The 15,877-nt window shown below is 36.1% G+C and overlaps 1 protein-coding gene across 4 annotated transcripts in view; it reads left to right on the top strand.

The window, feature by feature from the left end:
* APOOL (apolipoprotein O like) overlaps nt 1-15,877 on the top strand; it is a 118,052-nt gene that overhangs the window by 100,498 nt on the left and 1,677 nt on the right. For 2 of the 4 annotated variants that reach the window (XM_032620769.1, XM_032620770.1), the window contains exons 7-8: nt 4,209-4,346; nt 5,933-6,050. In XM_032620769.1, coding sequence (XP_032476660.1) covers nt 4,209-4,346; nt 5,933-6,050 — 256 coding nt within the window. The remainder of the gene's footprint in view (nt 1-4,208; nt 4,347-5,932; nt 6,051-15,877) is intronic. The other 2 variants (XM_032620771.1, XM_032620768.1) reach the window with 1 other exon arrangement.

The raw sequence follows: 15,877 nt of genomic DNA on the forward strand, positions 1-15,877 counted from the left end.
CTGGCACAGAAACAGAAAGATAGATCAGTGGAACAGGATAGAAAGCCCAGAGATAAACCCACACACATATGGTCACCTTATCTTTGATAAAGGACACAGGAATGTATAGTGGAGAAAGGACAGCCTCTTTAATAAGTGGTGCTGGGAAAACTGGACAGGTACATGTAAAAGTATGAAATTAGGGCTTCCCTGGTGGCACAGTGGTTGAGCGTCCGCCTGCTGATCCAGGGGACACGGATTTGTGCCCGAGTCCGGAAAGATCCCACATGCCGCAGAGCTGCTGTGTCCATGAGTCATGGCTGCTCAGCCTGCACGTCCGGAGCCTGTGCTCCACAGCGGGAGAGGCCACAACAGTGAGCAGCCCCAGTACCGCAAAAAAAAAAAAAAAAAAGTATGAAATTAGAACATTCCCTAACACCTTACACAAAAATAAACTCAAAATGGGTTAAAGACCTAAATATAAGGCCAGACACTATCAAACTCTTATAGGAAAACATATGCAGAACACTCTATTACATAAATCACAGCAAGATCCTTTTTGACCCACCTCCTAGAGAAATGGAAATAAAAACAAAAATAAACAAATGTGAACTAATGAAACTTAAAAGCTTTTGCATAGCAAAGGAAACCATAAACAAGACCAAAAGACAACACTCAGAATGGGAGAAAATATTTGCAAATGAAGCAACTGCCCAAGTATTAATCTCCAAAATTTACAAGCAGCTCATGCAGCTCAATAACAAAAAAGCAAGCAACCCAGTCCAGAAATGGGCAGAAGACCTAAATAGACATTTTTCCATAGAAGATATACAGATTGCCAACAAGCACATGAAAGAATGCTCAACATCATTAACCATTAGAGAAATGCAAATCAAAACTACAGTGATATATTTTTTCACACCGGTCAGAATGGCCGTCATCAGAAAATCTGGAAACAATAAATGCTGGAGAGGATGTGGAGAAAAGGGAACCCTCTTGCACTGTTGGTGGGAGTGTAAATTGATACAGGCACTATGGAGAACAGTATGCAGGTTCCTTAAAAAACTGAAAATTGAACTACCATATGACCCAGCAATTCCTCTATTGGGCATATACCCTGAGAAAACCATAATTCAAAAAGAGTCATGTACCAAAATGTTCATTGCAGCTCTATTTACAATAGCCAGGACATGGAAGCAACCTAAGTGTCCATCAACAGATGAATGGATAAAGAAGGTGTGGCACATGTTTACAGTGGAATATTATTCAGCCATAAAAAGGAATGAAACTGGGTTATTTGTAGTTACATGGATGGACCTAGAGACTGCCATACAGAGTGAAGTAAGTCAGAAAGAGAAAAATACCGTGTGCTAACACATATATATGGAATCTAAGGGAAAAAAAAGGTGATGGGGTACCTAGGGGTAAGATGGGAATAAAGGCACAGAGTTACTAGAGAATGGACTTGAAGATATGGGGAAGGTGAAGGGTAAGCTGTGACAAAGTGTGAGAATGGCATGGACATATATACACTACGAAACATAAAATAGATAGCTAGTGGGAAGCATCTGCATAGCACAGGTAGATCAGCTCGGTGGTTTAGCTAGTGGGGTGGGATAGGGAGGGTGGGAGGGAGGGAGACGCAAGAGGGAAGAGATATGGGAACATATGTGTATGTATAGCTGATTCACTTTGTTATAAAGCAGAAACTGACACACTGTTGTAAAGCAGTTATACTCCAATAAAGATATTAAAAAGAAAAAAGTAAACTTAACTGGGAATCAGAAAAAAAAAAAGAAAGAAAAGTTGGACTCTTCAAGAAATGTGTTGGAATAATTGGTTTTTTGGAAAAATACTTAGACCTTTACTAAATATCATGCAAAAATAAATTGCAGGTGGAATAAAAATCTAATGATAAAATATAATGCTCTAAAATGTTAGACGAGAAAAGAGGAATTTTTGTGTAATCTTAAGATAGGAAAGGCTTTCTTAAGCAAAACACAATCCAGAAGCCATCGAAGAAGAAAAATGAATATATTTTACTACATCAAAGTGATACATTTCTGTTGACTACAGTATACCGTATACAAAGTAAATGGATAAATGAAAAACTGGAAGACCTATTTGCAACATATTAACAAAGGATTACATAATATCCTTCCATATATTAAACACTTCTATAAATCGATAGGAAAAGGATGAATGCCCTCTATGAAAATTAAGTATATGAACAAGCATTCCACAAAATAAGAAACATAAATGGCCTAATATATGAAAGATGCTTAACTTCATCAGCAATCAAATAAATGAAAATTTAAATCATTTAGATACTGTTTTTTAGCCTTTCCATTTGACAAAGATTTTAAAAAATCATAACACTTCTGCTGGTAAATGGGGTTGGAAAACATATATACTCTTGGTGGGAGTGTAAATTGCTCCAGTATAGCACTGACTTTCTAGAGGCAATGTGGCAATATTATCAAAAATTAAAATGTATATAATATTTAATCCAGATATTTCACATCCAGAAATTTTTTCCAAGGAAATACCACAGCAGTATATGGTCCCAGTTATTTGTGTAAGGGTGCTAATTACAGCAGGCTTATAATTGCCAGGATAAAAAGGGAAGTATTCCATATGCCCATCAACAAGGGATTTGTTAAACAAGTCATAATGCCCATATGCCCATCAATAGGGGATTTGTTAAATGAATTGTGATGTATCCATATAGAATACTAGCTGTGTGGCTGTTAGAAGCAGATCTACTGGCATATAAACTGATATGGAAACATCTCTGTGACATATTGTTAACCTTTTAAAAAATCACACCTCAATATGTATCACGTGATTCCATTTGTGTTTAAAAAGGAAAAAAAGTGTCTGTGTGGGCAGTTTATTTTCAATGTTAATTTAAAACATAATTGAGGTTGTAGTTGGTAATCTATTCTTCTCTTTTTTGCAATTCAGTGGTTCATCATGGATTTCTATCCATGTCAGTGCATATAGGTCTACGTCATCCCTTTGGTAGATGTATAAGTATCAACATTCTGTTTGTTTTAAAATGCTATGTGTGTGCATATATAATGAACATAAAAGAGTAAAACTTCAAGAAGAATATCCGTACAGTTGTTAACAAAGGTTACACTGAGAGGAGGAAGAGGACTTTCATTACTAGTGGATTGACTGATTTTTCTTAAGTATAGATATATACTTAGCAAAAATAATAAAAATATTTCTATTTAAGGAAGAAAAACATAGTTTTTAAAAATTTATGTTTATAGAAAGTGTAAAACTAGAAAGCGCCTCAAAACCTCTTTAAAGTTTGAGAAATCAATAGCTATTAACATTACTTTAACGATAAGAAGAAAAGGGTGGGAAAAGAATAGAAAGGAGGAATCAGAAAGAGATTTTTTCCAAAGGAAAAGAGATATGAATGAAAATAATAGCAGCTTCAGGAATTCAGTTAGCATCCTAGCCTCTGCTTTAGTGTGTTTGTAGTTCATTGTTTATTTCACGTTTCTACCAAAAAAGTATTATTCTCTAGAGAAATACATTAATTGTTTTTCTTTGTGATTGGAGAAAGCAACATAAAAATTTAAGCAAAAGCATTAACTTTTTAGCATCTTAAAATCTTTTTCTCAGTCAGCTGTTTGTTATCTCAAACTGTCTTTCCCAAACTCCTGTTAAACAGAGTTTTAAATTCACGTTACAGTGTGAATGCAAACTATACATTTTTAAGACTTTATTAATTTTTTAGAGTACTTTTAGATTCACGACAAAATTAAGGAGAAAGTACAGAGATTTCTGGTACACCCCCTGCACCCACACATGCATAGCCTCCTCCTTTATCAACATCTTCACCAGAGGGATACATTTTTTACAATTATGAGGCTGTGCACTACCTACTGTGCTAATGAGTCTCCTAATTATTTTACAATTGATTAGCCTACACTGACACATCATTATCACCCAAAGTCCACAGTTTACATTAGGATTCACTCTTGGTGTTGTACTAAATATATATATTTTAGCCTTTTACATGAGGCAAATAATTTTTCATATAAGATATAGAAAATGAGGCTTTGTGTTCTCATGATCTAGAGATTTATATCTTTATTATTGATTCTGACCTGAGTGTTCTTATAAAATACCAGATGTAAATTTTTTAGTATTTGTTATTTTAACTTTTAAAAGTGTATATTATTTGACTCACTTTTTGTTTTAATTAGGTAACTGGGAAAAAGACATATGCTACAAGCCAGCAGATTTATGAAGCAGTTAAATCATTGTGGACAAAAAACAACAAAAAAGAGTCACTTCCTGAACCTAAAGAAAAAACTAAGGTAGAGTTTAAATGGACCAAAAAGGTAGATTTTGAGTTTTGTTTGGGTGGGTTTTAGCTTGTAATGAGAGTCCTAGACAGAAGTCAAGGATGGATTGAAAAGAGATGAAGGAATATACTACCTTTGCATGCTATAATTTTCTTTATTTTTCTGTGAAAATTCAATGTATTATTACATACCTAGTACAAAGAATAGTGCCTAATACATAGTAAATGAAAAAAATAATAATTTTCTTAATTTTGTATATAGTAATATGAAAAAAACTAAAAATGACTGCTTAGAAGAGAAACAGTTTTTCCTAGAGTTAAGTCCTAAGACATATGTTGCTGTTAGGTCTTTGTAAAGTGTGTATGATATTCTTGGCAACAATATATGAATAGAGTCCTTAATCATAACATCTTCCATTCTAGTCAACAACATAACATAAAGCCCATTTCACTGGAAGCAATATTAATATTAATTATGGACTAAGCAATGAGGTCTAGATTTTTCGTGTTCTGGTTTGATTTTAAGATGAAATTTTGGATATCTATAAAAATAAATTCCTTTAGGAATTATGCCATTAAATCAATTTTCACAACTAGAATTTTGATGAGTTAAGCAACAGTTTGTTTTCTTATAAAAATGTGGAAATCACATATTACATGTTATTGCTTAAAGACAGAATTATATTCTTAACAATCAACCAAAAACAGACTGTTTGAACTTATATAGAAGATTATTTCATAGTTCCTTATTGATTAGTTTTAATCATGTTTCCTATGACACCAATACTCTCAAACTTGAGAACATTTCATGCTTTGTATTAGGAATAGGGCAGCAAGAACTATTATAGCACATACATTGTAAAGATAGCATTCGTATTAATTTTCAGTCCCTGATACATAGCATTTAAACTCAAGATTGACATAAAATCAATTAGCAAAAGAAAGTCAGTTTGTAACTAAGTTATGTATGGCCTTATTACCAATTGCATTTTGATTTACAGTACTGTATCATTAGCATGCTACAACTTTCCTTATGGCTATTTCTATTTTGAGGAAGGTTTTATAAAATCTTTTTCTTTTACATCTTTATTGGAGTATAATTGCTTTACAATGGTGTGTTGGTTTCTGCTTTATAACAAAGTGACTCAGTTATACATATGTTCCCATATCTCTTCCCTCTTGCGTCTCCCTCCCTCCCACCCTCCCTATCCCACCCCTCCAGGTGGTCACAAAGCACTGAGCTGATCTCCCTGTGCTATGCGGCTGCTTCCCACTAGCTATCTACCTTACGTTTGGTAGTGTATGTATGTCCATGCCTCTCTCTCGATTTGTCACAGCTTACCCTTCCCCCTCCCCATATCCTCAAGTCCATTCTCTAGTAGGTCTTGAGCTATTTGTAGTGAGGTGGATAGACCTAGAGTCTGTCATACAGAGTGAAGTAAGTCAGAAAGAGAAAGACAAATACCGTATGCTAACACATATATATGGAATTTAAGGAAAAAAGTGTAATGAAGAACCTAGGGGTAAGACAGGAATAAAGACACATGCTATAATTTTTTAAGATATTTTATTCTTTTAGTAAAATGATTTACTTATAAAAGAAAAATCCTTTTTGGTAAACAGCTAGGAAGCTCTGATGAAATAGAAATACCTGCAAAAACAACTCACAACCTGAAACATTCAGTGCCTTTGTCAACAGAACTCAGCTCTGAAACAAAGACCAAATCAGAATCCACCTCAGGTTTGTTTGGAATAATTCAATTTTGTTTTCATTCTTTTCTTAAATAATTTTATAGTATTATAATTAGTAGTTTGAACTTATTTATGTGTTTTCCTCATAAATGTTTTATCTTTCTCATATCTGTAGTCTGTGTATCTTTTTAGGTTATGAGGTACTCAGATACGTGGAACTTTTTCTAATTGCCACATAGCTCATAACATAGTTCTTGGCATATGGGAGTAGAGAATAATAGCACTGGCTGGTTGGGTGAGTGAAGCATTTAATCAATTTATAGATGTGAGATTTTTAATCAGGTGGAGGAAAATGTGTCTTTCTGGATTCTACCAGTTTACAGGCTATGATGAGTCACATCTACATAGAAGAAATATCAGGTTTCCATTTCTTGTGCTATCTACCCCTATCAATCTTCTCTTCTACCATCAGTTTAGTTTAGATACTAAGAACTTTCAGCATCAAATAATAAAAATAACACAAGTTATATAATATTAATATCTTTGCTAGTATTAGATACAGGCAATTAATACTCTGTGGGACCAAATAGTGACAATTATACTTCCTAGGCAAATACTACCATGGTTTTACTCTGATCAAAAAGAAAGTAACAGAGTGTTTAGTACCATTTCAGTAGTGTATTCACATAAACTCACCAGTCACTGGTTTATGTAGGTTTGTTTATCTATACCAAGTAAATGGTACTATGCATTAAGTTGTCTTATTACAAAGGAAATAGGACCAACTCAGAGGTAGAGAATTAGGGAATAATGAAAATATCTCCCCTTTACTGAGCAACTACTGTGGTACAAAGAACTGTTAGTATGTTATGTTATTCAATCCTCTCCCAAAAAGCAAAACAAAAAAACTCTGGTATATATGTAATTATAATTGTTTTATGATAAAGAGACTGAGACTCAGGGAGCTTAAGTAACTTGCCCAAAATTATAGTTTATGAATAGAGTTGTGTTTATAGTCTAGATATTACTGACACCAAAGTCCCAGCTCTTTCCATTGCATATAGATTATCTAATTTAAAGCCAGAGTTTAGTCTCTAATTTCAGCCTCCTCCTCTCTTACTTAATCTTTATAAAAGCTGTCACTGAGTAAACCTGATTTGAGTTTTACTATTTCCTGTCACGTCTCCTTTCTAATCAAGGTAAGTTATACGGTTTTTAGACTCTCTCTGAGTAATCCACAGTTGATCGTATTCCCACAGGCATATAATATATCTGGTCATTTCTTTAAATGCCTGTCAACTCCAGAGATCTTTGTGGAGATGTTGCAGCTTCACAATGGGACCAAACCATCCCCAGCCAATGTCTTTTCTTCACATACCTGGATTCTGGAACATTTTGCCTGCCTGTCATGGGTAATGTGGTATATGAAAAGCATTCTAAGGAGACATGTAGAAGAGAGAAATACCCAGTACTATTCATCCTTATATAGTATTCAGATTTGTTTATACTTGAGACCCTTGAGACTATTTCCACATTTCATATGCAATCCCAAAGGTCCAAGACACAGAAAACAGTAGTGATTATGAGTACAGGTTTTAGAATAGAACCTGGATCTGAATCCTAAATCCAACATTTACTAGTTTTATTGCCTGGGGCAAGTTATCTAATACCTCAAGCCTTGGTCTCCTCATCTGTAAAAGGAGGACAATAATAGTGTTTTTCTGACATGCTTGTTGTGAGGATTAAATGAGATATTGCCTGTAAAGCAAAAAGTACAATGTCAAGCACATACTAAGTTCTCAGTAAGTGTTAGAAGATATCATTATCATTGGCCTAGAGTAATTAGCCGTTTTGCCGATAAACAAATTTATTGTCATTGAGCACACTTTGGGAGCACATTACTTAGCTAGGGAACTTAGCCATGGCCACCACTTCTCACCATACAGAATAGATTGGGTGTACTGTCCAACTATATATCATAGCTCTGAATATGAGTTTGGTTATTCTCTATCATCCATATACATTTATGCCAATAACTTATTTTGGGAATCACAAATTCGGAAATTTGGTGACATGGACCTATTCAAAATCTGATGAAAGCAGAATGAGATCTCTCACAGTCTCACAAGATTAACGTCCCTCTCAGAGGTTGGCAAACTATGGACCCTGTGCCAAATCTGGCTCACGGACTATTTTTGTACATTTCATAAATGGTTCCTATGTGATTAAAATAGTTTAAAAATCAAAATAAAAATATTTCATGACAAGTTAAAATTGTATGAAATTCAAATTCCAGTGTCCATAAATAAATAAAGTCTTATTGGAACACAGCCACACTCATTGTGTATTGTCTTGTCTGTGGCTGCTTTCACCCTAAAATGGCAGAGTTGAGTGGTTGTGATGGAGACCTTATGGTTTACAAAGTTGAAAATGTTTACTTTGGCCCTGTGCAAACAAAGTTTGCTGATTTCTGTATTAGAGGGATGATGTGTGCCATATATACATGACTCATCTTCCCCTCTTGATATTTCCCAGATTATTTTATAAGTCATAACACTAAATAGTCAAACTCAAAACCCTGAAGGGCAAAACCAAATTTCCTACAGTCTTTTAGTGTGAGGGAGACAGAAACTCAGGCTGTCAATCAGAAGCTAGAGAGTATCATACCTGAGGAGGAGGGAGGAACCAGAGGTTGACTGACTCTTACTATAACTGCAGCTCAGCTCAGTGCCTGATTGGAGTGAAATGATAAGTACTTCACCCTTCCTAAAAGAGGAAAAGGGTCCCCCCTCTGGCCGATGATATCATCTGGAGCTTCTTCAGTTCTTTTTTACGCGGTGTCCACCATACAAATAAAATACTAGTCATGCAAAGAGGCAGGAAGATGTGACTAACAAAAGAGAAAAAAAATAACAGCAGACCCACAGGTGATCTAAATATTGAAGTTAGCAGAAAAGCACTTTAACTATTACTAATATGTCAAATGGAAAACGTGATGAACAAAATGGATAAAAAGATGGAGAATTTCACAAAAAGTTGAAATCTATTAAAAAATCAAGTGGATATTCTAGATGTGAAAAATACAGTACATGAAATTATGAACTCATTGGATGGGTTTAATAGCAGATCATATATAAAAAGAGGACAGAAATAATGAACTCAAATACAGAACAATAAAAAAATAGCCAAACTGAAGTACAGAGAGAAAAAAGATTGGAAAGAATAGAACAGCATGTGAAACTACTTTGCAATGACTAATATCTTTTAGTGTTTCAGTTACTGAAAAGCTGAATACTGAATATCATCCCAATTTTATACAAAAGAAACAAAAATAGAATCTCTAACATTCGTAACTTCACTCAGCAATTTATTAGTGATCTGTCCTATTTTTTTTGTACCTAACTTGCTTAAAATATAAATAAGACGTGAACTAAATTATCAGTGAATAGATAACACCTAATGGCTATTTGAGATAATTCATTGCTGTTTTATAACTTTAAATATCTTTATTCCTTTCCTGTTTGTATAACACCAGCTTTTTTTAAAGTCTACTAAAAAAAAGCTAAGCATAAATTGTTTTTTATTAGAGATTTAAATATGATAAAGTACAAAGAAAATCATTACAATGATTAGGGGATTGAGATTCAAGAAGAGTTTTTATGATTGGTAATTCTTTGGGAGGACAGAGAGCCCTGGATCAAAAGCGATGAAGAAATTTCTAAGAGGAAAGATATAATCCTTAATTACTCAGAAAAGCATGAGATGACCCTTTAAAAAAAAAGGCAGAAATCAAATGACCTAGGTTGAATGGTTCTAAACCAGAGGGATCCACATCACAATTTCTTGAGTTTTTTTTTTTCTAAAATTCACTCTAACAAGAATTATAAATCAGAATCTCCAGAGGTGAGGCCTCCAAGCAGGTGGATTGTAGGAAAAGCTCCTCAGGGAATTCTCTATGCATATTCCTCTAGTTAATAATATCTGACATAAGCTATGGATAAACTAAGAATTTGAAGCCTTTCAACAAATTTTGAGAGGTGTAGCTCTAAAGGCACCTCTAGATCTGACCCTTTGACCATATTTTGGACAAGAATATAAATTAAGGTAGTGAGTAGAAGTGTTAGAGATCTTAGTCAATTGGTTGACATTGTTAAGAAAATTAGACACATTCAGACTTACATAAAATAACTATTTGTCAATGCTTACTATAGTATGTCTGTTTGATTAAAAAAAGACATTGATTAAACTATTTCGTAGTATACTTTTCACTTGTACTGAGCAAAGGCTTCCACCAGGTGGCAGTAAAGATGCATTTGGGAAAGAAGCAGACAGAACCACTAAGCTTAACCTTTTCTGTGTGCTACAGACCCCTTCTCAGAATGTTTTAAATGCATAAACTAAAATACATAGTAATGTATGAGCTTCCTTAATTGTGTTAATCAACAGTATCTAACAACATATCTGATTAAGGCTATAATTTTGAAGTAGTAGTAAGTGTAAATATTTCAAGATATCTGCAACTGCAACGTGGTTATCTGTGATTTCTATTAGTGGCAAAGTCTAAGGTACCATGGATAGTATTGTGGTTTGTTGCCTGCATTCATTATTGAAGAAAACGTTCATCTTCAGTCAAAGGTTAATGAAAATAAAGACAAATTTTCCCCATTCAACTTCATAGATCACATGAATTCTATCCACAGACCTCCCTCCCCCAAAGGGATCCCAGGTTAAAAATCTGTCTGTGGAGAACTGTATTAATGTCATTTAAGATTTGGCTGTTTTTAAAATATACTTAGTGGTGAAATTACATATAGGTCTATCCCAGTTCATAAAGCAGAAACTGTTTATGAAAAGGTAGGTGTAAAATAAATAACTGTATGTAAATTTTTCCCCTTCAGTTTCATCATAAAACTGGAAATTAAATTCCTCTATGGAAAAAAGATGTGTCTTCCAAATGTAAAAAAAAAATCATTTCAAAATGAATCAGAGTTTGAAAAACATTTAAAATAAAAACAAGTTTGAAAAACATATTTTTAGTCTTATGTCACAAAGTAAATATAAAAATTGTTCTTACCTACTTACCATGCATAGGGTATTGTATGTACCACTTTGTGTGCATTATGTTGAATACTAAAAATACATAATTAACATTGTTACTGCTCTAAGCCCCATTTTACGGAAGAGCCAGGGTTGTGTTTATTTCAGATTTTTCTTGTTTCTTGAGGTAGGATTGTATTGTTATAATCTTCTGTCTTAGAACTGCTTTTGCTGCATCCCGTAGGTTTTGGGTCATCATGTTTTCATTGTCATTTATTTCTAGGTAATTTTTTATTTCCTCTTTGATTTCTTCAGTGATCTCTTGGTTGTTTAGTAGCATATTGTTTACCCTCCATTTGTATTTTTTGCTGTATTTTTTCCTGTAATTGGTATCTAGTCTTATAGTGTTGTGGTCAGAAAAGATGCTTGATACAATTTCAATTTTCTTAAATTTACCAAGGCTTGATTTGTGACCAAGGATGTAATCTATCCTGGAGAATGTTCCATGTGCACTTGAGAAGAAAGTATATTCTGTTGTTTTTGGATGGAATGTCCTATAAATATCAATTAATTCCATCTGGTCTGTTGTGTCATTTAAAGCTTGTGTTTCCTTTATTTTGGGTTTGGATATTGTCTGTCCATTGGGGTAAGTCAGATGTTAAAGTTGCCTACTATTATTGTGTTACTGTTGATTTCCCATTTTATGGTTGTTAGCATTTGCCTTATGTATTGAGGTGCTCCTATGTTGGATGCATAGATATTTACAATTGTTATATCTTCTTTTTGGATCGATCCCTTGATCATTATTTAGTGTCCTTCTTTGTCTCTTGTAATAGTCTTTATTTTAAAGTCTATTTTGTCTGATATGAGAATTGCTACTCCAGCTTTCTTTTGATTTCCCTTTGTATGGAGTATCTTTTTCCATTCCCTCACTTTCAGTCGGTGTGTGTCCCTAAGTCTGAAGTGGGTCTCTTGTAGACAGCATATATATGGGTCTTGTTTTTGTATCGATTCAGCCGGTCTGTGTCTTTTGGTTGGAGCATTTAATCGATTTACATTTAAGGTAATTATTGATATGTATGTTCCTATTCCCATTTTCTTAATTGTTTTGGGTTTGTTATTGTAGGTCTTTTCCTTCTCTTGTGTTTCCAGCCTAGACAAGTTCCTTTAGCATTTGTTGTAAAGCTGGTTTGGTGGTGCTGAATTCTCTTTTGATTTCTCTGTCAAACCTGAATGAGATCCTTGCTGGATAGAGTAATCTCGGTTGTCGGTTTTTCCCTTTCATCACTTTAAATATGTCCTGCCACTCCCTTCTGGCCTGTAGAGTTTCTGCTGAAAGATCAGCTTTTAACCTTCTGGGGATTCCCTTGTATGTTATTTGTTGCTTTTCCATTCCTGCTTTTAATATTTTTTCTTTGTGTTTAATTTTTGCTAGTTTGATTAATATGTGTCTTGGTGTGTTTCTCCTTGGGTTTATCCTGTATGGGACTCTCTGTGCTCCCTGGACTTGATTGACTATTTCCCTTACCATGTTGGGGAAGCTTTCAACTATAATCTCTTCAGATATTTTCTCAGACCTTTTCTTTTTTTCTTCTTCTGGGACACCTATAATTCGAATGTTGGTGTGCTTAACGTTGTCCCAGAGGTCTCTGAGACTGGCCTCCATTATTTTCATTCGTTTTTCTTTATTCTGCTCCTCAGCAGTTATTTCCACCATTCTATCTTCCAACTCACTTATCCGTTCTTCTGCCTCAGTTATTCTGCTATTGATTCCTTCCAGAGTATTTTTAATTACAGTTATTGTGTTCATCACTGTTTGTTTGCTGTTTAGTTCTTCTAGGTCCTTAAACATTCTTGTCTTTATTCTATTTCCAAGATTTTGGATCATCTTTACTATCATTACTCTGAATTCTTTTTCAGGTAGTTTGCCTACCTCTTCATTTATTTGTTCTTGTGGGTTTTTATCTTGCTCTTTTGCCTGTAAGATATTTCTCTATCTTCTCATTTTGTCTAATTTACAGTATTTGAGGTCTCCTTTCACTAGGCTGCAGGGTTGTAGTTCCTCTTGCTTCTGTTCTCTGCCACTGGTGGTGGGGTTGGTCCAGTGTCTTGTGTAGGCTTCCTGATGGGAGGGACTGGTGCCTGCATTCTGGTGGTGGAGCTGGGTCTTTTCCCTCTGATGAGCAGGGCCGTGTCAGATGGTGTGTTTTGGGGTGTCTGTGAGCTTAGTATGACTTTAGGTTTTCTGTGTGCTGACGGGTGGGTTTGTGTTCCTATCTTATTTGTTGTTTGGTGTGAGGCATCCAGCACTGGGAGCTGCTGGCAGTTGGGTGGAGCTGGGTCTTAGATTCAGATAGAGGCCTCCATGAGAGCACTAGGTGATTAATCTTCCCTGGGGCTGGGAATTCTTTAGTGGTCCAGCATCCTCGACTCGGTGCTCCCACTCTGGAGCCTCAGGCCTGACTTCTGGTCGAGGGACCAAGACCCCACAAGTCGCTCGTCCCAGTGATAAAGGGGATTCAAAAAAAAAAACACTAACAAAACCCCAGACAAATGGTAAAGAGTAAAATCGAACAAACAGAAACAGAAACAAGGAAACACACAAACACACACAGAAAACAGAGCCAGATAAATCAAATAGCAAGAGACCAGACAGACCAAAGAACCCAAGAACAAAATCAAAGAATTAAGAAGAAAGCTGACAAAAACTCAAAACCAAAAAACAAAACCAAAGCAGAGTGCCAACTGAAAGATAAAGCAAAGAAACAAAACAAACTGAAAAAATGATATTTAAAAAAGAGAAAAAGAGAAAGGGGAAAGAAGACAGAACAACAGAAAAGCAATGTAGAAACAAATATAAAAAAAAATAAAATAGAAAATATATTAAAGAAAAAAAAAGGAACAAACAAAACCAGAGCCAAATACAACAAAAAGCAAGAGAACAACCAGACAAATAGAAGAACTCAAAAATGAAATCAAACAATTAGGATTAAAACTAACAAAAGCATATAACCTAAAAACAAAACCAGAGCATGTGCCATGCCAGCCAACTGAAGAATAAAGCAAGGAAACAGAACAAACCTATAAAAGTGATTTTTTTTAAAAAATAATAATAAAATAAAAAGGGAAAAAAAACAGGACAACAGCAAAGCAAAGTAGAAATAGAAATATATTAAAAATAAGAAAAACACATTAAAGAAAAAGAGGAAAAGAAGGGAAAAGAACACAACAGAAAAGCAAAGTATAAATAGAAATATATTAAAAAATAAAAATATGTTATAAAACACAGAGATCCCAAAAGACTAAAAAAAAGAAACAACAAACAGAAAAAGAAACCAAAAAATAATCTAGAACCAACAACAGAAGGAATCAAAACATAATAAAATTAATAGTAATAATTATGTTTCCCTGGGGTCTCCACGGTAATTGTCCTTGCACACGCTGTGAACCACAGCCCAAGAGGCTCTCCTCTGCCTCTGGGCTGGTCTCTGGACCTGCTGTGGGCCCTGTGGGTACCACTCTGACTCTGATCTGGCCCAATTCCTGTGTGCACTTGCCCCCAAATTCCACAGCTGCCACAGCTAGACCAGTTTCATTTGTGGGAACACTCACTGTCTACTCAGATATTCCATAGATGCAGGGTCTACCTAGCTGATTGCAGGGATTTAATCTGCAGCTTGTACAGCTAATGGAAAGATTTTCAGTCTTCTTCCTTAGTCCCCCCATCCCTGAGTTTCAGCTTTGGTTTTATCCCCATCTCTACGTGTGGTCCACCCACAGGTGTCTGGTCCTGAGGCTGCCTTGGAGCTCTTGGGTCAGCCCCGGGAGGACCAGGCACAGAGGTGGTATGACTGCTTGGATCGCAGGAGCCCTGGTGGCACCAAATGTACAGAGAAGCCAGCAGATACAGGCAAAAGAGATATGGCCTTAGTGAGGGCCTTTTCTGGCACCCAGCATAATATGTATGAGGGCCAGCCCTGGCCGGGGTTTTTCTGGCACCCGGCAGCAGGTGTGTGAGGGCCAGCCCTGAGAGGGCTTTTATTTTTATTACCCTGCAGCCAGTGCATGAGGGCCAGCTCTAAGGGGGCTTTTTTTATTGCTCAGCAGCCAGTGCACAGGAGCCATCCCTGAGCAGGCTTCTTTTATTGTCATTGTCAGGTGCTGGCATGTGGGAAGAGGCTACAATAGTGGCTCCTCCACTTACGTGTGACTCAGCAATAGTGCCCTGCTTCCATGGTAGTCTGGTCTTCCTCCATAGGCATTCACTGCTGTGGATTTTCTCCCTCCTGTCTCCTCAGTCCGTCTCTGCACAGCCAACAGCAGTTCTCGCTCTGGGCCTGTTCTCCAATCCCCACGCACCAACTCCCAGCCCCCTTGCACACCTGTGAACACATGTCCCAGTCTGGGGTACGTAGGGCTGTGGTATGGACCATCTGTATTTCTTACTCTGTCCTGTCTGCCACAGATCGGCTGTGTCACCCTCTTCTGACAGCCTCAAATGCTTCCCTTCTGTCCAAATTGATTTCCCCGTCAGAGAGGGGGTTTCCTCAAATTCAGGAATCTCTCTGCTTCAGCTCCCCAACCCCAGGGTGCTCTTCCCATCCCGCCTCCTCTCTTCTTTTTTCTGTCCTACCCAGTTATGAAGGGATCTGTATAGTCCTTTCGTCCAAGGTCTTCTGCTAGTTTTCAGCTGGTGTTCCGTGAGAATTGTTGCATCTATAGATGTAGTCCTGCTGCACCCATGGAGAGAGATGAACTCCACATCCATCTATTCCACCACCATCTTGACTCTCCTCTCCTAATGTTCTTAACCTCAAAAAGTTGCAGTATCCAAAGGGC

The sequence above is a fragment of the Phocoena sinus genome, chromosome X (assembly GCF_008692025.1).
Source record: "Phocoena sinus isolate mPhoSin1 chromosome X, mPhoSin1.pri, whole genome shotgun sequence".
NCBI classification, from domain to species: Eukaryota; Metazoa; Chordata; class Mammalia; order Artiodactyla; family Phocoenidae; genus Phocoena; species Phocoena sinus.